This window comes from Nematostella vectensis, chromosome 6, assembly GCF_932526225.1.
Source record: "Nematostella vectensis chromosome 6, jaNemVect1.1, whole genome shotgun sequence".
In the NCBI taxonomy this organism is placed as follows: Eukaryota; Metazoa; Cnidaria; class Anthozoa; order Actiniaria; family Edwardsiidae; genus Nematostella; species Nematostella vectensis.
Window position 1 is genome coordinate 15,702,892 of NC_064039.1, and position 23,949 is coordinate 15,726,840.

General features: G+C 41.3%; 4 protein-coding genes across 5 annotated transcripts; 1 reads left to right on the top strand and 3 right to left on the bottom strand.

Annotated features, from left to right (window-relative positions):
• Positions 1–1,275: 1,275 nt before the first annotated feature.
• LOC125567974 (mucin-12-like) lies at positions 1,276–5,025 on the bottom strand. The gene is made up of 2 exons (XM_048729131.1): positions 4,972–5,025; positions 1,276–3,789 (listed from the first exon to the last, which is right to left on the bottom strand). Exons 1-2 carry the CDS (start codon positions 4,990–4,992, stop codon positions 1,612–1,614), a joined length of 2,199 nt encoding a protein of 732 aa, XP_048585088.1. The 5' UTR covers positions 4,993–5,025; the 3' UTR covers positions 1,276–1,611.
• Positions 5,026–6,383: 1,358 nt separating this feature from the next.
• Positions 6,384–15,033, bottom strand: LOC5509244 (KAT8 regulatory NSL complex subunit 3). Its single transcript, XM_001629742.3, has 11 exons — positions 14,636–15,033; positions 13,680–13,770; positions 13,432–13,515; positions 12,599–12,838; positions 11,971–12,195; positions 11,632–11,703; positions 11,149–11,223; positions 10,701–10,790; positions 10,566–10,628; positions 10,097–10,165; positions 6,384–8,910 (listed from the first exon to the last, which is right to left on the bottom strand). The coding sequence occupies exons 1-11, from the start codon at positions 15,031–15,033 to the stop codon at positions 6,733–6,735; spliced, it is 3,585 nt and encodes a 1,194-aa protein (XP_001629792.3). The 3' UTR covers positions 6,384–6,732.
• A 277-nt stretch (positions 15,034–15,310) lies between these two features.
• On the top strand, positions 15,311–20,271 carry LOC5509245 (pantothenate kinase 3). Of its 2 annotated transcripts, none has more exons than XM_032378142.2 (7): positions 15,311–15,450; positions 15,994–16,340; positions 16,797–17,050; positions 17,861–18,037; positions 18,262–18,385; positions 18,482–18,607; positions 19,271–20,271. In XM_032378142.2, exons 1-7 carry the CDS (start codon positions 15,345–15,347, stop codon positions 19,322–19,324), a joined length of 1,188 nt encoding a protein of 395 aa, XP_032234033.1. In that variant the 5' UTR covers positions 15,311–15,344; the 3' UTR covers positions 19,325–20,271. The 2 variants fall into 2 exon arrangements, with proteins under 2 accessions (XP_032234033.1, XP_032234034.1); XM_032378143.2 differs by lacking the exon at positions 15,311–15,450 and adding an exon at positions 15,610–15,848.
• LOC5509243 lies at positions 19,695–23,760 on the bottom strand. Its single transcript, XM_032378144.2, has 5 exons — positions 23,613–23,760; positions 23,461–23,503; positions 22,253–22,592; positions 21,449–21,948; positions 19,695–21,368 (listed from the first exon to the last, which is right to left on the bottom strand). Exons 2-4 carry the CDS (start codon positions 23,494–23,496, stop codon positions 21,452–21,454), a joined length of 873 nt encoding a protein of 290 aa, XP_032234035.1. The 5' UTR covers positions 23,497–23,503; positions 23,613–23,760; the 3' UTR covers positions 19,695–21,368; positions 21,449–21,451.
• Between the last annotated feature and the right edge of the window lie 189 nt (positions 23,761–23,949).

The window sequence follows — 23,949 nt, forward strand, 5'->3', positions numbered from 1 at the left end:
GCTAAAAATCAGATATTAAAATAGACTCCCCAATAAGTTCTCTTCGAGGCAAAAAAAGGTACACGTCCCTGGGGACTTGTAAGAGCTTTTACGGCATAACATTCCCAAACGATACCCATTTTTGGGATTTCAGTCGCATTTCCCGTCATCCAAGAACTTCGTTGATATCTGGCTTAAATTTCTGACATCCTCCTAACCTAATACAAGGCAAGCCAGAACCTGCAAATAATATCCTCCTAACCTAATACAAGGCAAGCCAGAACCTGCAAATAACATCCTCCTAACCTAATACAAGGCAAGCCAGAACCTGCAAATAATATCCTCCTGACCTAATACAAGGCAAGCCAGAACCTGCAAATTACTACTCTTCCGCTCTGCCACTGGAGGTCTCCCATGAAATCATGAGAGCGCGCGAGAAACGCGGAATGCCGGGAGGTCGTTTAAGGTTAAGAGCCTCTTGTCGCTTCGCCGATAAGAGAACCCACGGACAGGGTCAAGGCAACATGAACCGGCGATTAGAGTGAGCGGGTGACACAGACTTGACGACAAGCCACTTGGGAAAATGAGAGAGACTAGATTCCCACGAAGCCCTCTTATTAAACTGGTAGCCGAAATTCTTCTAGATAACCCTCAGTACTTTTCCATGTAAATGTCTTTTATAGAATTTGTCTCAGATTTAACCAACTATTGGAATATGATTCGAGTGAATCAAATTTGTTTTTCGGAATAGGGGTCGTTTAAAGGCGGTGTTTCATCTTACCCCCTAGACTCAATAACTTGCACAAACTTTTTTTTTTCGTTGGTCATTTTAGTCGAAATGTTATTTCATCTACATGGTAACAACATCCGGGTTTCTGGAGTCTGCAAGAGGGTGGGGTGGGGGATATCCCAAGTCAGTTCGAGTTAGTGTGGAGTAAGAGATAACCCAGCTCGACAAGGCCGAGGTTCTACTGTATGACGTAACCAAACATTTTGTCATCCTAGCAAAGTACCAAGTGAGAGAAAGCATCATTTCCATCGACTGATTTGGGGAAGCTTTTGCGATATTTTCGATTGAATTATCTAAAATCTGTTTAAGATAGATATGCTCATTCTTTTTACCACTTACCGATTATAATAACAGCAGTAATAAGGACTCTTGAGTATTATTTTCAAGGAATGTGCCGAGGAAATTATAGCACTCGCCATGTTTGCGGCTTTTATTTTTCCTACTCGTTAGAGAGAAAAGTAAAAAAAAAAAAATCGAGTACAAATAAAACAAGTGCGAACAAAGAATAGCAAAAGTCAAGAATTTTATTTACACAAGATACCCCACACACATTACAACTTAACGAAGAAAACGACCCTGGAATAAAATTGCCGCAAGGGCGTGGCCAGGGTCTAGGGGTTCCAGATCTCCCTTACCCCAATATCATAGTTATCTCTTCTTTTGTTGTTGTTGTTGTTGTTGAAGACCCTCGCCACAACCTTAAACAACACGAGACACGATAAAGACTACAAGCACGTGCTACTCTCCCCTCGTATCACTTCAGCTTGTTCAAAAAGTACAAAATCTAAGGCGGGCAGCCTAAATATATTCCTGTCTATTGGACGACAGGTAATCAAAGGGAGCTACTTATTACTAGATTCTGCAGTTGTTGTTGGTGTAGCAGGTGTAGCCTGGGCTTGCTGTGTAGCTGAACCAGCCACAGACTTGGAAGACGCATCGCTGAGCCGGTCAGCCTTACTGACTGATGACGACTGCGCTGTGGTTGCAGCCACCGCGGGAGAAGTTGTCTCCACCTTGGAGCGAGTTGTTGTAGTGGGATGCATCGGCCCAACCACCAACACATTACCGTCTGCAGTAGTGGTAGCAATGACCCGCGTGCCAGGAGGAAGCCCGGCAAGGACAGACTGCATATTGACGGCTGAGCCACCCTTGATCATGACAGAATGGGGCAGAACCCCTGACCGGCTCACAACTAGATGTGGACGGGTGGAAGCAGCAGAGGTAGAAGCACCCTGTAGGAGCTGGGTCACTGGTGCCGTCAATTGCGTGGTTGTTCTTGTTGTCAAAGTAGAGGTTGGAGCTCTATTTATTACATTTCCCTGTGTAACAGCCACTCTAATCGGGAGATTTAAGCTGACTGTCCGTCCTTGTGTACTTGGCGATGTAAGCTGTATTGAGGCTGGTACTTGTCCAGTTCTCTGGTTGACTGTCTGACTCTGGCTCAGACGCCCTCCTATTTGGACTGAAGGTGGTACCTGGCCAGCTGTAGACCTAGCAGCATTGGCTTGAGCTGCAAGCGCTTTAGCACTGTTGGCAATCTGGGCAATCACTGTGGCTGGTACTGATACCTGAGCTGGTGAGCCTGGTTTGGCCATAGTAAACTGGACATTCCCTGGCAGGTGTCCTGGAAGCGTCCGGACCATGGAGACTGTAGTGGCAGTGCTTGGCCTACTGATCGTTCGGACTGTGTTAGTCTTGGTTTGAAGTTGAGATGCGACTGAGCTGGTCGTCAGCCCTGATGACGGCACTTGTCCAGACAAAAGTCTTGTGGTGACTACACTTTGAGCAGGTTTCCCACTTGAGAAGACAAGACCAGTTGAGGCAGCCGCTTGGGTGACAAACACTTTTTGACCAGAAATTTGAACCTGGCTGCCACCTGCTGCTGCCTGGGATGTGCTTAGACTTCCAGAAACAGTGCGGACAATAGATGTTGGAGACATGCGAGCCTGGGACACCCCTGTCACATGTTGCGGGAGCGTTGTCAGATAAGTCTTGCCATCTGAAGAGGTAACCATGCTTCCAGGTACAATACGCCTTCCCTGGACAGTAGACATTATACTGGCAGATGGCCTGACCAAAGAGCCGCCAGCAAGCCCAGTGATGGAGCCAGATGCACCTATGGTGATGGGAGTCCCTGGAGTACTGGTGGTATTACCTTTGAGGTTCAGTATAGATGTAAAGGGTGAGGTTGGAGACTGCGTAAGAGAGGTGTACCGGATGCCACCACTTGCAGTGCTGATGACTGTCGCCTGAGATGAAGTTGCCATCTGGCTGCTTTGAGTGCCTGGACTGACACTTATCGGCATGGGTAAGTACCGATGACTCTGAGGTTTTATAACAGGCTTGATGACATACTGTATTGAGCCAGTCCCTGTTGTAACAATGGATGGAGAACCGGTTCCAGAGACTGCCACATAAGACTGACTCCCTCCTTCGCTCTTGACTGCGCCCTTTGCAGCCAGGGAGACAAATCCCTGTCCTGTCGGATGCACCTGCGGAACTAATCCCACAGAGGTATTTGGTAGTGTTATCGACCTTGGAGTACTAGATGCCCCTGCATTCACACCCTTTATGAGTGCCTGTGAAGCGATGGCTTGTGCCAATTGGGGAGCTCCACTGACTGTTGCAATACTGCCTGGTAGCGATCCAGGCACCCTTATCAATCCAGCAGTAGTTGAAGCTGGGTTTATTTTGTTGGCTTTGGATCGGCTCGGTCTAGGACGTTTGGCTGGGCTGGGTTGGCTCAAGTTACGCACACTACTTAATGCTCCCAGAGTTCCCCCGACTGGGATCTTCAACATAGTCTTTTGGTTTTCACCTTTTGGGGACTTTTTCAAGTAGTGGGTATTAGCGTGTGTTTTTGACTGGTGGCTCATTTCTGATGACAGGTCTCTGGAGATGGATCTCTTACGCTTCTTGCGCTTCACATCATTGTCATCTGCATCAGACAGATCATTGCGTTGTTGCTGGTTGTTGTTTACAGATGTCAGGACATTCCCAAGAAACTCTCCAATCTGGTCCTACAGATGAGAATACAACAAACCTAAGTAGCAGTTGCGCGAAATTTTAGAATACAAACAGTCACTATATAAAAACAAATCCATTCTGGAGCAGACTGTTGGTTAAAGTTCAGGGGCCGGTTGCACAAAGCCTGGATAAGTTAACCGCCGCATAAAATCTCTATCCAGCGAATAGTTATCCAGCAGATAAAATAGCGTTGCACAAAGTGTGGATAGAAGGCTGGATAACTAGCTACGCCACAAGGGGTGGAGAGCAACACCATCTAGTCTCAAAACTCGAACTGAATTTTATAAAAAAAATCCCTGCAGGTTAATGGAGCCAAATTGTTTGATAATATGCCTGCAGGGATGATCAATTTCAAAATGTAAAATTGGAACATACCCATTTTTCTTTGGGGGGGGGGAGGGGGGCGTGGGGTTACATTTTTCTTTTTCCTTTTAAATTTTGTTATCCAGGTCACCCATTGATATCAGCTTTGCTGAAGGGGTTTACCTGGAAAAATATTAGTAAATAGAAATAGAATAGTTTGCTTGATAAAAGACATTACTACAGTATAAAGTACATGTTCAAACTGTACAGTGGGACCTGGATTTTATGATACTGGATTTTAGAATAACCTCGATTTTACGATGCCGTTCCTTTCTCCCGGCGGAAATACAGTGAAATGGATAAGAAATAACCTCGATCTTACGATATTGGATACAAAGACATTCTCGATTTTACTATAAAAATATGTTCTCCCTAGAATAATTTTGATAAAACTAAATAACTGATTCTGACTACCAACAAAGACAAAAAAAAACAAAAGACACTATACACGTACAGTACAGTTAATCAAATTTTTTACTTGAGATATTGTTTAGTCTAAGAGTAACTGAACTCTTACTTAGAGTACATGTTACAATTTATAATTGTTAAAGTTGATTATTAACCCGGCCTTGACAACGATATTTTCAATATATTCAATTTTTCAATCTTTGCAACGATGCCTCGATTTTAGGATACATTTTCTTTCTCCCGAGGTATATCTTAAAATCCAGGTTCCACTTAATTTAAATTCACTTTTGGTGGTACTGTGTCAAACACACCACCCCTTGAAACTACCACACACTCCAACCCCCCACGCAACTGCCACCCCTGGAAAAACACAGTCTATGATATGTCAAGGATCCTAATCTTACCATAATGAGTCTGTCTACCATATTCTGGGTAAGACAAATAAGCCACCCCCTCTAGAATCATTATTGATTAATAAGCTCTGTCTCTATGCCTCGCCTCTCCTAGTCCGTATACATAACAACCTTCAATGAGTATAGGTGATTCAATTGATTCGTTTAAATGTAGAAAAGACAAGTATACAAGGGGTTGAACTATTAGAAAGGGCCCAATACCCATTGTAAAAATGGCGAAAAATCAGATATTAAAATAGACTACCCAATAAGTTCTCTTCGAGGCAAAAAAAGGTACACGTCCCTGGGGACTTGTAAGAGCTTTTACGGCATAACATTCCCAAACGATACCCATTTTTGGGATTTCAGTCGCATTTCCCGTCATCCAAGAATTTCGTTGATATCTGGCTTAAATTTCTAACATCCTCCTAACTAACCTAATACAAGGCAAGCCAGAACCTGCAAATAACATCCTCCTAACCTAATACAAGGCAAGCCAGAACCTGCAAATTACTACTCTTCCGCTCTGCCACTGGAGGTCTCCCATGAAATCATGAGAGCGCGCGAGAAACGCGGAATGCCGGGAGGTCGTTTAAGGTTAAGAGCCTCTTGTCGCTTCGCCGATAAGAGAACCCACGGACAGGGTCAAGGCAACATGAACCGGCGACTAGAGTGAGCGGGTGACACGGTCTTGACGACAAGCCACTTGGGAAAATGAGAGAGACTAGATTCCCACGATGCCTCGCTTATTAAACTGGTAGCCGGAATTCTTCTAGATAACCCTCAGTACTTTTCCATATAAATGTCTTTTATAGAATTTGTCTCAGATTTAACCAACTATTGGAATATGATTCGAGTGAATCAAATTTGTTTTTCGGAATAGGGGTCGTTTAAAGGCGGCGTTTCATCTTACCCCCTAGACTCAATAACTTGCACAAACTTTTTTTTTTCGTTGGTCATTTTAGTCGAAATGTTATTTCATCTACATGGTAACAACATCCGGGTTTCTTGAGTCTGCAAGAGGGTGGGGTGGGGGATATCTCAAGTCAGTTCGAGTTAGTGTGGAGTAAGAGATAACCCAGCTCGACTAGGCCAAGGTTCTACTGTATGACGTAACCAAACATTTTGTCATCCTAGCAAAGTACCAAGTGAGAGAAAGCATCATTTCCATCGACTGATTTGGGGAAGCTTTTGCGATATTTTCGATGGAATTATCTAAAATCTGTTTAAGATAGATATGCTCATTCTTTTTACCACTTCTCGATTATAATAACAGCAGTAATAAGGACTCTTGAGTATTATTTTCAAGGAATGTGCCGAGGGAATTATAGCACTCGCCATGTTTGCGGCTTTTATTTTTCCTACTCGTTAGAGAGAAAAGTAAAAAAAAATCGAGTACAAATAAAACAAGTGCGAACAAAGAATAGCAAAAGTCAAGAATTTTATTTACACAAGATACCCCAAACACATTACAACTTAACGAAGAAAACGACACCGGAATAAAATTGCCGCAAGGGCGTGGCCAGGGTCTAGGGGTTCCAGATCTCCCTTACCCCAATAACATAGTTATCTCTTCTTTTGTTGTTGTTGTTGTTGTTGTTGTTGTTGTTGTTGAAGACCCTCGCCACAACCTTAAACAACACGAGACACGATAAAGTCTACAAGCACGTGCTACTCTCCCCTCATATCACTTCAGCTTGTACAAAAAGTACAAAATCTAAGGCGGGCAGCCTTTGATTACCTGTCTATTGGACGACAGGTAATCAAAGGGAGCTACTTATTACTAGATTCTGCAGTTGTTGTTGGTGTAGCAGGTGTAGCCTGGGCTTGCTGTGTAGCTGAACCAGCCACAGACTTGGAAGACGCATCGCTGACCCGGTCAGCCTTACTGACTGATGACGACTGCGCTGTGGTTACAGCCACCGCGGGAGAAGTTGTCTCCACCTTGGAGCGAGTTGTTGTAGTGGGATGCATCGGCCCAACCACCAACACATTACCGTCTGCAGTAGTGGTAGCAATTACCCGCGTGCCAGGAGGAAGCCCGGCAAGGACAGACTGCATATTGACGGCTGAGCCACCCTTGATCATGACAGAATGGGGCAGAACCCCTGACCGGCTCACAACTAGCTGTGGACGGGTGGAAGCAGCAGAGGTAGAAGCACCCTGTAGGAGCTGGGTCACTGGTGCCGTCAATTGCGTGGTTGTTCTTGTTGTCAAAGTAGAGGTTGGAGCTCTATTTATTACATTTCCCTGTGTAACCGCCACTCTGATTGGGAGATTTAAGCTGACTGTCCGTCCTTGTGTACTTGGCGATGTAAGCTGTATTGAGGCTGGTACTTGTCCAGTTCTCTGGTTGACTGTCTGACTCTGGCTCAGACGCCCTCCTATTTGGACTGAAGGTGGTACCTGGCCAGCTGTGGACCTAGCAGCATTGGCTTGGGCTGCAAGCGCTTTAGCACTGTTGGCAATCTGGGCAATCACTGTGGCTGGTACTGATACCTGAGCTGGTGAGCCTGGTTTGGCCATAGTAAACTGGACATTCCCTGGCAGGTGTCCTGGAAGCGTCCGGACCATGGAGACTGTAGTGGCAGTGCTTGGCCTACTGATCGTTCGGACTGTGTTAGTCTTGGTTTGAAGTTGAGATGCGACTGAGCTGGTCGTCAGCCCTGATGACGGCACTTGTCCAGACAAAAGTCTTGTGGTGACTACACTTTGAGCAGGTTTCCCACTTGAGGAGACAAGACCAGTTGAGGCAGCCGCTTGGGTGACAAACACTTTTTGACCAGAAATTTGAACCTGGCTGCCACCTGCTGCTGCCTGGGATGTGCTTAGACTTCCAGAAACAGTGCAGACAATAGATGTTGGAGACATGCGAGCCTGGGACACCCCTGTCACATGTTGCGGGAGCGTTGTCAGATAAGTCTTGCCATCTGAAGAGGTAACCATGCTTCCAGGTACAATACGCCTTCCCTGGACAGTAGACATTATACTGGCAGATGGCCTGACCAAAGAGCCGCCAGCAAGCCCAGTGAGGGAGCCAGATGCACCTATGGTGATGGGAGTCCCTGGAGTACTGGTGGTATTACCTTTGAGGTTCAGTATAGATGTAAAGGGTGAGGTTGGAGACTGCGTAAGAGAGGTGTACCGGATGCCACCACTTGCAGTGCTGATGACTGTCGCCTGTGATGAAGTTGCCATCTGGCTGCTTTGAGTGCCTGGGCTGACACTTATCGGCATGGGTAAGTACCGATGACTCTGAGGTTTTATAACAGGCTTGATGACATACTGTATTGAGCCAGTCCCTGTTGTAACAATGGATGGAGAACCGGTTCCAGAGACTGCCACATAAGACTGACTCCCTCCTTCGCTCTTGACTGCGCCCTTTGCAGCCAGGGAGACAAATCCCTGTCCTGTCGGATGCACCTGCGGAACTAATCCCACAGAGGTATTTGGTAGTGTTATCGACCTTGGAGTACTAGATGCCCCTGCATTCACACCCTTTATGAGTGCCTGTGAAGCGATGGCTTGTGCCAATTGGGGAGCTCCACTGACTGTTGCAATACTGCCTGGTAGCGATCCAGGCACCCTTATCAATCCAGCAGTAGTTGAAGCTGGGTTTATTTTGTTGGCTTTGGATCGGCTCGGTCTAGGACGTTTGGCTGGGCTGGGTTGGCTCAAGTTACGCACACTACTTAATGCTCCCAGAGTTCCCCCGACTGGGATCTTCAACATAGTCTTTTGGTTTTCACCTTTTGGGGACTTTTTCAAGTAGTGGGTATTAGCGTGTGTTTTTGACTGGTGGCTCATTTCTGATGACAGGTCTCTGGAGATGGATCTCTTACGCTTCTTGCGCTTCACATCATTGTCATCTGCATCAGACAGATCATTGCGTTGTTGCTGGTTGTTGTTTACAGATGTCAGGACATTCCCAAGAAACTCTCCAATCTGGTCCTACAGATGAGAATACAACAAACCTAAGTAGCAGTTGCGCGAAATTTTAGAATACAAACAGTCACTATATAAAAACAAATCCATTCTGGAGCAGACTGTTGGTTAAAGTTCAGGGGCCGGTTGCACAAAGGCCTGGATAAGTTAACCGCCGCATAAAATCTCTATCCAGCGAATAGTTATCCAGCAGATAAAATAGCGTTGCACAAAGTGTGGATAGAAGGCTGGATAACTAGCTACGCCACAAGGGGTGGAGAGCAACACCATCTAGTCCCAAAACTCGAACTGAATTTTATAAAAAAAATCCCTGCAGGTTAATGGAGCCAAATTGTTTGATAATATGCCTGCAGGGATGATCAATTTCAAAATGTAAAATTGGAACATACCCATTTTTCTTTGGGGGGGGGGGGGAGGGGGGCGTGGGGTTACATTTTTCTTTTTCCTTTTAAATTTTGTTATCCAGGTCACCCATTGATATCAGCTTTGCTGAAGGGGTTTACCTGGAAAAATATTAGTAAATAGAAATAGAATAGTTTGCTTGATAAAAGACATTACTACAGTATAAAGTACATGTTCAAACTGTACAGTGGGACCTGGATTTTATGATACTGGATTTTAGAATAACCTCGATTTTACGATGCCGTTCCTTTCTCCCGGCGGAAATACAGTGAAATGGATAAGAAATAACCTCGATCTTACGATATTGGATACAAAGACATTCTAGATTTTACTATAAAAATATGTTCTCCCTAGAATAATTTTGATAAAACTAAATAACTGATTCTGACTACCAACAAAGACAAAAAAAAACAAAAGACACTATACACGTACAGTACAGTTAATCAAATTTTTTACTTGAGATATTGTTTAGTCTAAGAGTAACTGAACTCTTACTTAGAGTACATGTTACAATTTATAATTGTTAAAGTTGATTATTAACCCGGCCTTGACAACGATATTTTCAATATATTCAATTTTTCAATCTTTGCAACGATGCCTCGATTTTAGGATACATTTTCTTTCTCCCGAGGTATATCTTAAAATCCAGGTTCCACTTAATTTAAATTCACTTTTGGTGGTACTGTGTCAAACACACCACCCCTTGAAACTACCACACACTCCAACCCCCCACGCAACTGCCACCCCTGGAAAAACACAGTCTATGATATGTCAAGGATCCTAATCTTACCATAATGAGTCTGTCTACCATATTCTGGGTAAGACCTTCTTGTTTCTTCTTTGCTCTGGTCAGACGCAACTGCAGTGATAATAAGGTCTAAATTAGTCTAAACAGTTCTTGTTTTGCTCCAATGCAACACTAAAAGGCTGGACGTCTGAGGTTTTGAGTGGGTAAATTTACACATTGCCTCTTAGGGGGAGCCACAATGACCACTGCGTGTCCAAGCATGCTATCTGTGAACTGTCTCTTTTATTTACTGTAAGTGAACCTCCCATCTGCCCCACCTTTATGGGGGGTAAAGGGCTGAAGAGAAAGAAATAGGGGGGGGGGCAGGAGGACAATATCCATAGGTTATCTTATGTTCAAGTTTTGAATAACAATTGGTCTCCTTGACAGACCGACTAAGGATGGTGCCTATGACCAGCGAGCACTCTGTTTACATCTTTGCTAGAGGGCTTAATACAAAAGTTATTTATACCTGTTCATCTGCTCCCCCCACCACCAGAAGACTGGTTTCTGCTTTTATGCGCTCCCTCACCTCCTGCAATAGAAAATACAGTCAGAATCACACTCTTTTTTTTTATGCCTATAATTAATGATCATCATCAAATACCTCAATATCCTCTTGAGTGTTCAGACATGAGTTTGAACCAATCACAAACAGTGTTGGAGCCTTGAGCTCAAGTAAAGGATCTTCAATGTCCTGTCAAACAAAATTTTTTAATTAGTACACAACTACAACAGCAAGAATGGACACCATCTGCAATGTCCTTTTTGTAGAACTTCTACTTTTTTTCATTTTTTTTTGTAGAACTTTAGTGTGTACACTACCTGAATGACCTAAATGCTCATATGGTACACCAGATTTCTAAAAAATCTTGAAAAAGTGAAACCAGATGGCATTGTACATTTGTGGTTTACAGGTGGGTAACAGACTCTAAGTAAATGTAAAAGCACTAAAGTCTTAATTCCTTTGTCAAGTCTTAATTCCTTTGCCTGTTAAACTATTGTGTGTTGCAGAATAAAAGAAAGTGCAATGGTTGAGTTGTGCTAGCGCTTACCCCACGCACTCCATCCAAACCGGTCAGAGGGAATCCAAGGCAGACGACAGCACAAACTGACTCCATCAAGGCCACCTGGTCAACACATGATGATGATAGAGTGACAATGCTCTTCTTATCAAACAAAGAAAGAATGCAGAAGGGATGTCTTATGGGCAAGACCTCAACATTTTGAATGATTTACTTGAGTTGGTAGCAAACTAAGAGGAAATACAAGAGCATTATTTTGAGTCCAAAAAAAGCTTGTTTATAATCCCAAATTTCCATCAAGGATCTGTACTTTGAGTTACAGTTGCTACGTTCTACAATCCTTCTCCATTTCCTCTCCCCTTGAAGCCAAAAGCTTCTAAAGAACCACAATTTATTTTCCATTTACTCCTTTTGGAGCCAAAAAACTATAAGACAATGGTACATTTTCTTGTTCCCATTTTATTGGACCCGCGATGTGTACGGTAGAAAGGTTACATCTCTTGTGAATCCTACCTGGCAGGAAACCAGTGCTCCAATCGACCAACCAATCAGAACAATAGGACGGTTAGGGAAATGGCTTCTTAGCTATGGAGATAAATATAACATCAAAAGATTTGGTCAAATAGTTCGTAATATTGCTCTACTATAACACAGAAATCCTACAATTTGGGCACATTTTCATATCATACATTCTTGTTTCTTTTTTCTGAGGGGGCGGTCTTTAGAAGATTCTTGTGAACCCCCCTAATCAGAAGCAGCTCAGCAAACATTCTGTTAAAATTCCTAACCAATTCTACAACCCCATTTCCTGCAAGCAGTGGTCATTTCAATACAGTTGCAGCCACTGTGTACCTCTAACACTTTAGTCCTGACAGCACCAATGATATGGTCGAGACACTGGGTGATCGACACCCCACTACCACCATTACTAGTATGCATGGTCACTGGCACCACCTTGCCCAGGACAGACAGCTGGTTATGCCAGAATCTTGTACGTTTGGATGACGTCCCCGACCCCGCGCTTGTGGTTGGGCCACTTGGAACAATTAGCATCAATGGAGAACCTGGGAGTTTCCTCTGGAAATGGAATAAAGATAAGTCAGGATAGAAAAAACAAATAGACGATAATTCAGATAAAAGCACTGTTCTTATATTACCTAAAGCAATCATTATAAAAATGGTAACGTCTTCTAAATTATGAGAGGAGCTTTTACAGAGTGTGATAACATTGATGGAAATATCAAGTCTTAGGAAATGAACATACAACTATTATATGAGTACCAAAAACAAAGGCAAGTGATATACTGTATACAAACACAGGCAAATGATATACTGTATAAAAACACAGGCAAATGATATACTGCATACAAACACAGGCAAGTGATATACTGCATACAAACACAGGCAAGTGATATACTGTATACAAACACAGGTAAGTGATATACTGCATACAAACACAGGCAAGTGATATACTGTATACCGATTTGTGTTGTGTCACCAAGCCATGCGAAGGATCCCATGGTCTCTTTAAAAGCAGACTTAGAGCCTCAGGGTTTGCTGCAAGACCGCGCCTCTGAGAAACAGGTGTGGCTATCATTCTGTCCACTAAGGTAGGGGCTTTGGCTCGGAGGGTCTGAAGCACATCGAGGTAGCAGGCTAAGAGCGGTATGCTGAGGCCGTCTACCAGGGTGGAATGAAGCCATGAAGTCAACTGAGGGTCCTGCAAGACAATAATCATTCAGCAAGAAAAATAGAATGAATGAGGAGCAATGCCTAAATTAGCTAGAATCCTGCATCTCTTGAGGCCTATTTTCACTATGGAAGGAATTGGAAACAGGGAAGGATATTAAAATAAGTGCTAAGATACAAGCATAGCAGGTAGAGGAGAAGGAAGGAATATAATGACTCTTCCTTCTGTGCTTGCATCTGCTTCTCACGGTTTTCCCAAGCGCTCAAGCTCTTAATGTACATCTTACTGTAGGTTTCCTACACTGGTGGAAAACCGGCTTTAGGAGAACAATACACCCCAGAAGCATTTAAACCCTTCATAGAGATAAGGGCCACACCATGTGTAATGGTAAAACCCAACGGATTTACAAGGGCAGCTACTGTTATAGGACCATTTGGAATTCCGAGCCAGAGTTCTTTAGAAACTCCAATTTCTAATTTTAGGGACCTGTAGCCAATGATAATTATAGCTATTTCAGAAAATTAATGTATAATAAAAACTACTGTACTTTCATTGAAAAAAAGGTTTGGTTACAGGGATTTGTGTGGTTGAGAATTTTTTAGTTTTGTCTGTGATATACTCACCCATTCAATGTTGCTGAGGATCTGGCGAAATCTCTTTGTGGCTTTGTCTGTAGCAATCCTTCTTTTTACTGGCTCATTATTAGTCTGAAATGTTGATATTGAAGTACTCAATTACAAGGGCAAGATACAACCGAAAAGAGTGATTGAAATAGAGAAAACAACTGTAGAATCCACAGATACCCTTTGATGTACATCAAGGGTGTGAATCAATAACCGCTTCTGATGAAGAGAGAATCAAAGGAACACACCTGCTCGTATGCCAGCCTTGCCAAGCGCAGCGTGGAAAGAACTTTCAGCACTTTGTCAAACAGAGAGTTCTGTTTAGGGGTCCAGTCATCTCTATAAGTCATAAATTATTAGAACGTGAGAGATTTCAAACCCCTCTGCTTTTAGCTGAAATTTTTCCTGGTGTCTTGTTGGTTCTGCCCATGACTTTTTAAAAATAATGTTATGAATAGTTTATAAAAGATAGATCTGTCAGTTAGAGAACAGCATTGCAAAGTCACACAATCCCAACCAATACATTCTGGGCTTAACAAGGTCAAACCATTGAAACCCCAGAAAGTACCTAAATTTACTATTTGCAGAGTGTCCAACCTTTTTGATATAGTCCAGGGCTTTCATTAACTTTCAGAGTAGGTGGTGGAGATTGAGAAGTAGGGGGTGGAAGTTATTTTATCTCTTTAGTTAAAATAAAACTTAAGTCGACTTTTAAAAAAAAAAAGGAGCTGGCGCTCGGTGGAAAATAGCTGGTGCTTCCGCCGGCTGCCGGTGCCTAATGAAACCCCTGTAGTCTCATAAAGTCCGCAGGTTGGACAATATGCATCTGTAAACCATATGAAAAATAAACCTATAAATTCTGAGAATTATGCAGCGAATACTTTATAGATTTTTCATAGATTATTAATTGGGAGACTATCTGATTAAAATATCATAGTGTCTTCATTTATTCGATATATATTTAGTATAAAATAAAAGAAATGCAGACAATTTAGCAAACAAAAGACGGATTTATGTACCTAATCATCGTGTATTGGAATGCAAATTTTCCTACTTGTACATCTCGACAAGTATAGATTCTTCTTTTATGCGATATTTTTGGTAAAAATTTTATGATAACACTCAATGGAGGAATTTTAGCACGACACATGAAGTAGGGAAATGTGCAGAAATAACATGGCTTTCGTTTCGCTCTGTTACTGACCGACTGATCTGCTCTTCCCAAGTGTCGGGCGTTCGCTTACTCGACACAGCTGTCACATGCCTCTCACATTCGGACATGACAGTCCGGGCCTTAGTCATGTCATACACGATCACGGAGGGTGGACTAGCTACGGGATCACAGACGTCAATGAGCATGTCTTCTTCCGGTGAAATATCCTCGAAGTCCTCGCTTTTGGGCAAGAACAACGTCTTCACTGGCCTTGCTTTTCCAGCCTCCGGGTGAGCAGACCATGGTTTCGAGTAAGCGTGATCTAGAAGGATGATTTCTACTAGTGATTGCAAGTTACGAACGAAAAATGCCCGGCTTGGGTTCGAGTTGGTCGAAGTGGCAGCCATGCTGCATGCGGCTTTCTTCGTACTGCGCCCGAAGGGCATCATAGGAGACAATCTTCGGGAATTACTCGGTTTCTTTCGTTAGCTTTCCGTAAATAATTCGGCTAGTCGATATTCTGGCGTTGTGTGTCCGGAAGATCAAATTTTAGCGCGTGGTTTCCATTAGAATCACCTTTTCTTCAACTTTAGCTTTCACTTTAAACATTCTCGGAGCTCTTGTCCGCTGGAGACTTCGCATTTTATTTATGTTTAATGGCACCGACTGCTAGCCAAAGTTGTCAACGTGGAATATGCAAATTGCCGGTTCAACATGAGTTGGACATCCTGTCGTTGTTCAAAGTTCAAGCTGAAATATTATGAATCCCCTAGAAGATACAAATGATAAACAGAAAATCAGGAGCAATGACTATAAAGAGACGACAAGCAGTTTCGGATCCATACAATCAATTCATGAAACACGGGGTAAGCTAAGTTTTGGAATCTTCAGTTTGTTTTGAAAACAACACGTCACGTCGATCGTATGCATCAATCAATAATAGTCACGTTGAGTGTATAGAGCCACCAACTAATAAAACTATAGAACTTTGCACATAAACCCGTCACATGCCAATTTCCATAGATGACCTGGTGTTTTGTTTATCCACATGGCCACGTCTTGGATGAATATATGTGCAGAGCCCAGTACAGTTAGATTTGAAAGAAGTTATCTTATGCAATTGAGGATACAAGGATTTTAGCAAAATTCCGTAAACCTATGCATGAAGAGCAAGCGAGGTATAATTTAAGTATGGCAGAAGTGCGTGCCTGACCTTGTGAAATGGTCAAATTTATTGATGCACTGACCATTGATAGAGATCCATGTAAGGTTTGCAAAATTAGTACACTCAATAATACTTGTATTGTCATTTAATTGCATCAGTTATATATATTTTATATTCCTAACATAAATAGATACATAAATATACATTATAATCATTTTCATCTCGCCTGTCTCTTCCCTTCCAGCAAGACTTCCTTGTTTTGGTTTGGACATTGGTGGTACACTTTTGAAACTTGTCTATTTTGAGCCATATAGTAGTGCAACATGCCAAGAACAAGTTGGCTTGCAGGCTTTACGGGAATTCATCATGTCCAATGTACAGTATGGAGCAGATGGAACAAGAGACGATGTGTTGGAGATGAAAGATGTTGTGATTGGTGGAAGAAAAGGGAATCTTCATTTTATTCGCTTCCCAACTTGTCAGATAGGAGCATTTCTAGAGATTGCAAAAAGTCTAAATGCATCTGTGTTGAATAGTAAGGTGTGTGCTACTGGCGGAGGAGCATTCAAGTTTGAACATGATTTTAAGGAGGTATGTGTTGTAGAATGTTTACAAATCATAAGCTCTCTGTATTAATTGGGAATCCCTTTTCTTGTTAGGTAGACATTAAGCCAAAGGCCCCACCTCCCAAACTTATTAGTTGACAGTGCTTATATACTGTAATACAGTAACTTATACTCATGACCATAAACTGTGTGGAGCAGTCTGTACCTACATATAACACAATTGAGTTTTGCGCTATAATTTATTGCACTAAGTAATGTATTGTGCTATAGTAATCCAACAGCCATTTGATTCTTGAGCTTACATACAGCACAGGTATACAGGTGTCCTGTGTCAGCCCTGAAAAGTAGTGATGAGAGAACGCCCTCTCCCCTTCCTAGCAAGAGGAAAATAAACACTTTGCCCACCTTGAAAATTTGTTCTACGACTACAGTCTTGAAACGCCTAAAAAGATTATTACGATCATTTATTTTCTCTCAACAGGTTTTAGGTGTTCAGTTGGTGAAATATGATGAACTGGAATGCTTAATACATGGCATACACTTCATTAATGACCACTTTCATCAGGAATGTTACTATTGGACTTGGGGTGACCAATATTCAATAGCACAAGCAACAAAGGTTCCCTATGGGTTCGACTCTGATCCATTCCCTTACTTAGTGGTCAACATAGGGTCTGGCGTTAGTATAATGGCAGTCTATTCAGCAGAAAAGTTTGACAGAATCAGTGGGACAAGGTATGGTAATAGTCATATCACTTGAGCATGGGACAGTAGACCCATTTGGAATCTGTGCAAGATGTATTTTTTTATGATGTATTTATATGTCATTTGTGCCAATTTGGCACATATTGTGAGTAGTTTGAATGAAATAAGATTCATACATCACTCAAACTGTAACGCCTACCTCGAGTAAACTGCATACAGTACACCAATTACAATCACTTGTTTACCTGATTGACTCTGGTGAAATCTTTTGAGTACAATAATAAATAATACAGTGCAATGTGTGTTCACTACACTCAAGATTATACACTTTTACATGCATGGACTACACTCAAACTAACACATACAAGGATTTAAAGGGTTTTCCAGGCTCTACTCGTATGATTGAAGAAAAGACTGCCTTCTTCCTTTAAATAGGAATTACTTTTGACAAGAAACAGAAGAATAGAAAAAAAACACAGAGGAAACAGATTTGTCTCCCTTTCCTTCTACTAAAGAAAGACTTGCCAAAGCCTACCCCTTATCCTCGGGAACCCAGGGCATTGCGGAGATCAGGCACACAGGGAGCACGTGAGAAAGAAAGTGGAGTGAAAGACATCTTTCACTCCTCTTTCTTGCTCGCACTCCCCGTGTGCCCTATCTCCGCAAGGCCCTGGGTCCCTGAGGATGGCCTACCCCTCTATCCAAGAATCACAATAAGCAAACAAACAATTTACTGCGACCACAACATCTAAGCTTCCATTTATGTAAAATGGATGTAACACATGAAAATAATGAGTCCCAGCAGCCTGTTCTGATACAAAGCTTGCAATGTTCCTACAGTCTTGGTGGGGGAACGTTCTTGGGACTCTGCTGCTTAATGACGGGCTGTACTACCTTTGAAGAGGCACTTTCTATGGCAGCCAGAGGTGATAGCACCAAGGTTGATAAGCTGGTCAAGGATATTTATGGAGGAGATTATAATAAGTTCAATTTGCCAGGAGATACTGTGGCAAGCAGGTACAGTTAATACTCTTTCATGATTATTCATCTCAGGCTGCACTACACTAACCTAGATAGAAGGGACATATTGTAAAAGATTTGCTGTGGAGGCAATACTCACCTGCAAAATACATTCTGTGGAACTTGTTTTCTAGTCTCAAGTATAGCTGACGGTGGAAGTTTTTCATAGTTTTCATACACATGTTAGGATCTACATATTAATTCATTTGATTTCCTTACAGTTTTGGTAAAATGTGCTATCCTGAGAGACAGAATGAAGTAAACAACGAAGACATTGCAAGCGCCACACTCATCATGATCACAAACAACATCGGCTCCATAGCTCGCATGTGTGCTGTCAATGCAGTGAGTAGAGTTATTATGCAGGCTGGCATCAATTGGTATCAATTTTTTTGTATGATATATACAATTTGCTTATCAATTTTTTTTTATTTTGTTTAGAAAATTGAACGGGTAGTGTTTGTGGGTAACTTTTTGCGTACCAATGAAATAGCAATGAAGCTTCTTGCATATGCTATGGACTACTGGTCTCAAGGAACTATGAAAGCTCTCTTCCTACAACATGAGGTTGGTACTGTTATTTTCTGAACTTCTGCTTTACATTACAAAGAGCTCTATGAAATAACCCATTCCACACTCATTCTAAATGATGGACTATTTTGCACTCATAAACCTTACTGCTTCAACCCTCCTCCCACCCCCATCACTTTTCTACACCTTTTTCCTTACCCTCACACATTTTCTCCACCCACCCCAGCTGTAATAGTATAAATACTGGCTTCTTACCAACTTCTTGGATTAACTCTCTCTGTATATTCTTCACACCATTATAACCCCTGTACATTGTCAATACACATTGCCTTGAAATAATAATGTATAACAAAATGACAATTCAAGCCTCTGCCACTTGGTACTTTGACTTTTATTAGTAACATTGCTTACCTACACATCAACAAAGCATCAAGGGCTTTGCTAACAGAGGGGGTAGACCACTGGTGAATCAAGACAGCAAATTGAATTCAAGAAGGGTGGATGATAAATTAGCAGAAATTCAAAAAAAATTGGGGAGGTGGATAGCCAGCCAATCCACCGGCAGGATTCTCCCTAGACATATTCCCAGTGCATTTCTTTTGCCCATCCCTAGCTTTGCACCTATGTGTTGAGCAGTCGGTAGATGGACAAGTTGAAAAGCATCAATTCTTCAGGTAACACCAAATATTTTGTTTCTAGGGATATTTTGGTGCAGTGGGTGCCTTATTGGAGTTGATGACAAGCATGGAGTGAAGCAAACAACAGTACATATTACATTACTAGAGATACTGTAGCATATGGTGACGGCAGCTAACAGGCAACTCCTTGTTCATTCTGTAAATGTTTCAGGGGTCATTGTAGGGAGAAAAATACCATACACAGGGGGGTGCACAGGGTGTGTGTATACCCACAACCCCCTCTTGGCCATCAAAACGTATGAATTTTTTGTTAAAGGAAATGTCATGAAATGTCATCCGTTTTCTCGGATACCTATGTCTGGGCACCCCCTACTGGTTATTCATGGTCTAACAGTCAAACAGCTCTTTTTCCAGGAAAAGTCATCGTGGATATGTGTTCTTTGTTGTCATGGATATTTTTCTTTATATTTTTCAGTAATCTGCACTTCAATTGCAAATGTATTTTAGTAATCTAAAATATATACTAAAATTACAGCTGTCAAACTTTTACATTCCTAACTATCATACAATTAAAAGTTCATGATATCACTATCTGCAATACAGTAATCTTATGTATTTGACTACACACTTATTTATTTTTTCTTAAAACAGGTCCTTGTAAGAAGACAATTTCATATTCATTTTCCTATTGGTAATTATAATTACATCATCCTTTCATGCCCCCAGCTTCAGTTTCATTGATTATCAAAATACTACATACTGAATAAATCTAATTCTAAACGTTTTTTTGTTTTTAACCAAGTTGATTCTGGGCAAAAATTGTCACGCAAATCGAATTTACAGACTTTGAGGAATCAAAGTAGAAACTCTACAATCTACCTTTCTAGCTAATTATGAATAAGTAAAAACCTGTTCTTACTTTGTAACATAGCTTAATGGATTATCAAGCTTTTTAATACAATTGTAAATAGTGTTTAATAGGCTACATGATTTTAACACACTGACTATTTATCTGGTGTTTTATGACTTTGTCTGAATTGAAAATAAACTGTGTACATCTTGGTTGCTTCTATTAATTATGGTTAAAGAGTACTTGTCAGCCATGCCTTTGTTATTGTTTTCACTTAAATGTGGAACACCAATCAAGTGAGTAAATCTTATGTGCATGTCATTTAACAAATTAAAATGGAAAATATAGCAATTCTGTATTTTTTCCTAAATCAGTAAAAAAAAAAATATGCTTCTTTTGTACATGGTATTTCATTGCAAGCTGGTGGCTGACAGATACCCCTTAATAATACTGTACTTTAATCTGTTAATTATTTTTTTACAATTTGTGATATTACTTCACTGTAACAAAATGTATACCTATAGGCTGATAAGTTATGAACAGAGTAACTGCATAACTATTTCATAGGTTTGATCTTGCTTTGTAAAAAGAGGTCATATAAATTATTATATTTACAATACATATCAAAATGCACCTATGAATGATGAAGTTATGTTCTCTTTTTTAAAAATAACCACTTGATGGGTTTTTTTTCGGGTAATGACCACCACTGTGATTTGCACTATTCACACCGACAGTGCATCATCACTCTACACATGGATTTTTACTTGCATAGCAAAGCCATTTACTTCACACACAATTAAACCTAGTTACCACCCACATACACTGTCTAACACAAGCTGGTTCCTACCTACACAGCATCAGGCAATGGTACTGAAGGTCAAGGGCCTGTTGTTGTTCCGAAACCTTTTCTCTATCTTTCCATCTAACCATTTATAGATGCACTCCTGAATAATATCTTCCCTTTCCAATTCATTTAGCAATTTAACCAATGTAGCTACTTGACCATTAGTTTTTCTAGAAAACTGTTCCATAACCTTTTCCCACAGATATAAGCCACTGTTGCTACAAATATAGTCAATCTCATCTTTTGGGACAGAAATTTTCTCTAGGAAAGGTTTAGGACCAGTTTCCCAATTTTTGGTAGCCAACCTCATGCCTATATCTCTTCGATATTTGAAAGGCATATCAGATACTTTTTTGGCCATTTGGCGCTGAGTATAGATCACTGTTTCTTTGCTTGCATCTGGTGTATCCCGAAGAAACCGCTCAGTGCCTTGGCAGATCGACTCTATTGAGTGAGCAATACCTGAAAGAGATATATAAAAAATATATATATATAAATACACCAAGCCACATAAATTGTTGTGTTTACATTTTACATCTTACCATTTATGTTATCCATGGGAAAATATCCTTTTTCCCAATTTTCTTCACAGAGGAAAAGGTCCATTTCTTTTCCAGAATATATCCTATCGAATATGCAACAACAACCAGCACCCAAGTCAGGGGATTTGTGACAACTACCACATATTCATTTTTCTGCTTTTTAGTGACAAGGCGTATTTGAGAGACATCAGATTTGGCTTTGTTTTCTTTTGAGCTGGTTTGTTTTGAAGATGGTTTTGGGAAAGATGGTGCAGAATATCCAGGATGTGTTGATTTTGTAGAGCTCAAGTGTTCTGGTGGAGTAGATCTTAAGTGACTTGGTGATGTTGGTGATGATAATTTCATATCCCCTGGCTTTTTGGTGCCACTGGGGTAGAGATGGCATCTTTTGTCATCTATGCGGCACTGGTGATTGGCAGGCAATCCATCATTTTTACATTTCTCTGCAATGAATGCAGCATCAGGTGGACCACAGCACTTGGAGCACGGGAGACAGTCATCTTGAAAAAGACAAATTGGCTAAATTATATCAAAGCAGAATAGCAGGTATTCACACATTTACCCATGTCATCTTCAACTGAGTCCTACATCAGGAAGACCCTTTCACCTGGTCAGTTATACATGCAGACAGTTCTTGTGTACCCATTTGTGATGACATTCTTTGGCTTTTTCAATTTGTCCATGTGGTTCATATGCAGTCTTGGCCTGATGGTCAATTGGATATCAACAAGAGGGTACCATTCTCTACCCCTTTTCCCCCTTCCCTCCCCTCCCCCTAGCTTTCTCCATGGTCCATATACTTACATATACTATCCTCTGAGTAATAACCATTCCTACAGCCACCACACTGAGTGTTGTTGTAGATGGTACACTTTCCAATAATCAGTTGATTCTCCCCACAGGGCACACAGGTGCTGCATTGAAAATATGACTTTCCATTATTAAACGTTTTTCCTTCTTGACAAGAGACACACTTTGGAAAAACATTTGTCGTTGCTCCACAGTTGACAGAGAGGCCTTGGCCAGGCGGACATAATTCGCACGGGACACACGTACTATTCCCATCATGGACAACAGTGATCTCAAAATGGGAGCAGCGCTTGGTAGCCTTTGACTGTGCCATAGTAGCTGCTGTGAAAACCACCTAGAGACACCAATTTATAAAAACATCATCACCATTGTCATTTGAACTTTTGAGTTTAAAATTTGAATATCTGAAAAGGCCTGTACCCAGGATTTTTCTTGGGGGTGGGGGCAAAATCTGCAACAAAGTGGACCGGGGGGGGGGGGGGGGGGAAGGGTGAGTGAGTTCTTTGATAAAAAATCTGACCACCCCCGAAAAAACAAATAAGGGATTTTTGATGCCTTTGCAGTATCTCCATGGAACATTTATTGTCAGATTTGGCTACATACCAGAGTGATCTAGCTTATGCTTTATAGTTTTGTCTACAAATAGCATGTCTATTGAGTAACGAAAGTGGACCTTCGGCTGTTATGGGGGGGTGTGCATTCGCACCTCCTGCACCCCCCTGGGTACCTACCTGCTGAACACAAGATCTAAATTGTCACAAGAAAGATCACACCAATGTAAAAGCCAATATAAGGCACCTGGGAAATTTCTTTTTTTGGTCTAGAAGGAGGGGGGACTTGATAGAAAGGAGATTATTTTAAACCCCCTTTTTCCAGTTCTTGGCATGTTTTTTGGTCCTCACAAAATTCAATGAATAACGATGAATAATGACTGCTCCCCCACATACAGTAATATTGTAGTCTACGTGTAGCCGCTGACTCGCGAAAATATGTATTGTAATCATTGAAAATGATATACTTTCAGCTTCCGAAAAATAGTGATGGTTCTGAAAAAGCAGGAGGGAGCCAAAAAGAGGGTGTTTTAAAATTTAAAAAGCGGTAAAGGCAACGCTTTCAACAGGTTGTGTGTGTATATTATGAGGAGGCAAAAACAACACAAAATGACGTCAAGATTCGACTGTCTGATAGCCACAAGAACTCACCATAACTAAAAGAATGTTTTCCCCTGTCAGCATCATTATGTGGCTACAGAAGAAATAAATACGATACTAAGTAATAAAATTTGCTAAGTAAGCACATTTTTCAAAACTCCCTAAAACTTTTCTGAATTTGAAATTATCTTTAAATAGCTTACCAAACTCCCGTACTTTTTCAACAGTTCAGCCTTAAAGACTTTAGAGAGTGTGGCTTAACTAAAAAGGGCGACGTTTTTTCAAAGTGCTATTACACTAAGTTCTCCTACACTTTAAACTACATGACGGCAAGGATTTAGTGTTAGGATTTATTGGGGGAATCCCCGTTCCTAAGAGCTTTACTTGTGATTGGCTCATTACTACAATAAGGTATCTATATATGGAAGTGAGATATAGTATTTCTCTAAATTTCTCTTCTACTTGCTTAGATTAGATCATATTTTTACAATAAATGATTTTAAAATTGATATATCTTTTACATCATCTTATTCAAACAAC

Excerpts from the sequence above, each read along its gene's own strand:
- LOC5509244 (XM_001629742.3), bottom strand. The coding sequence starts at position 15,033 with ATGATGCCCTTCGGGCGCAGTACGAAGAAAGCCGCATGCAGCATGGCT. Across the intron at positions 12,839-13,431 it reads TCCTCAGCAACATTGAATGG|GACCCTCAGTTGACTTCATG; the intron begins GTGAGTATATCA and ends ATTGTCTTGCAG. Across the intron at positions 11,704-11,970 it reads TCAGGACTAAAGTGTTAGAG|CTAAGAAGCCATTTCCCTAA; the intron begins GTACACAGTGGC and ends TTATCTCCATAG.
- LOC5509245 (XM_032378142.2), top strand. The coding sequence starts at position 15,345 with ATGAATCCCCTAGAAGATACAAATGATAAACAGAAAATCAGGAGCAAT. Across the intron at positions 16,341-16,796 it reads TTGAACATGATTTTAAGGAG|GTTTTAGGTGTTCAGTTGGT; the intron begins GTATGTGTTGTA and ends TTCTCTCAACAG. Across the intron at positions 18,038-18,261 it reads GGAGATACTGTGGCAAGCAG|TTTTGGTAAAATGTGCTATC; the intron begins GTACAGTTAATA and ends ATTTCCTTACAG.
- LOC5509243 (XM_032378144.2), bottom strand. The coding sequence starts at position 23,496 with ATGATGCTGACAGGGGAAAACATTCTTTTAGTTATG. Across the intron at positions 22,593-23,460 it reads AAAACATTCTTTTAGTTATG|GTGGTTTTCACAGCAGCTAC; the intron begins GTGAGTTCTTGT and ends TGGTGTCTCTAG. Across the intron at positions 21,949-22,252 it reads TTACTCAGAGGATAGTATAT|ATGACTGTCTCCCGTGCTCC; the intron begins GTAAGTATATGG and ends GTCTTTTTCAAG.
- LOC125567974 (XM_048729131.1), bottom strand. The coding sequence starts at position 4,992 with ATGGTAGACAGACTCATTATG. Across the intron at positions 3,790-4,971 it reads TGGTAGACAGACTCATTATG|GACCAGATTGGAGAGTTTCT; the intron begins GTAAGATTAGGA and ends TCTCATCTGTAG.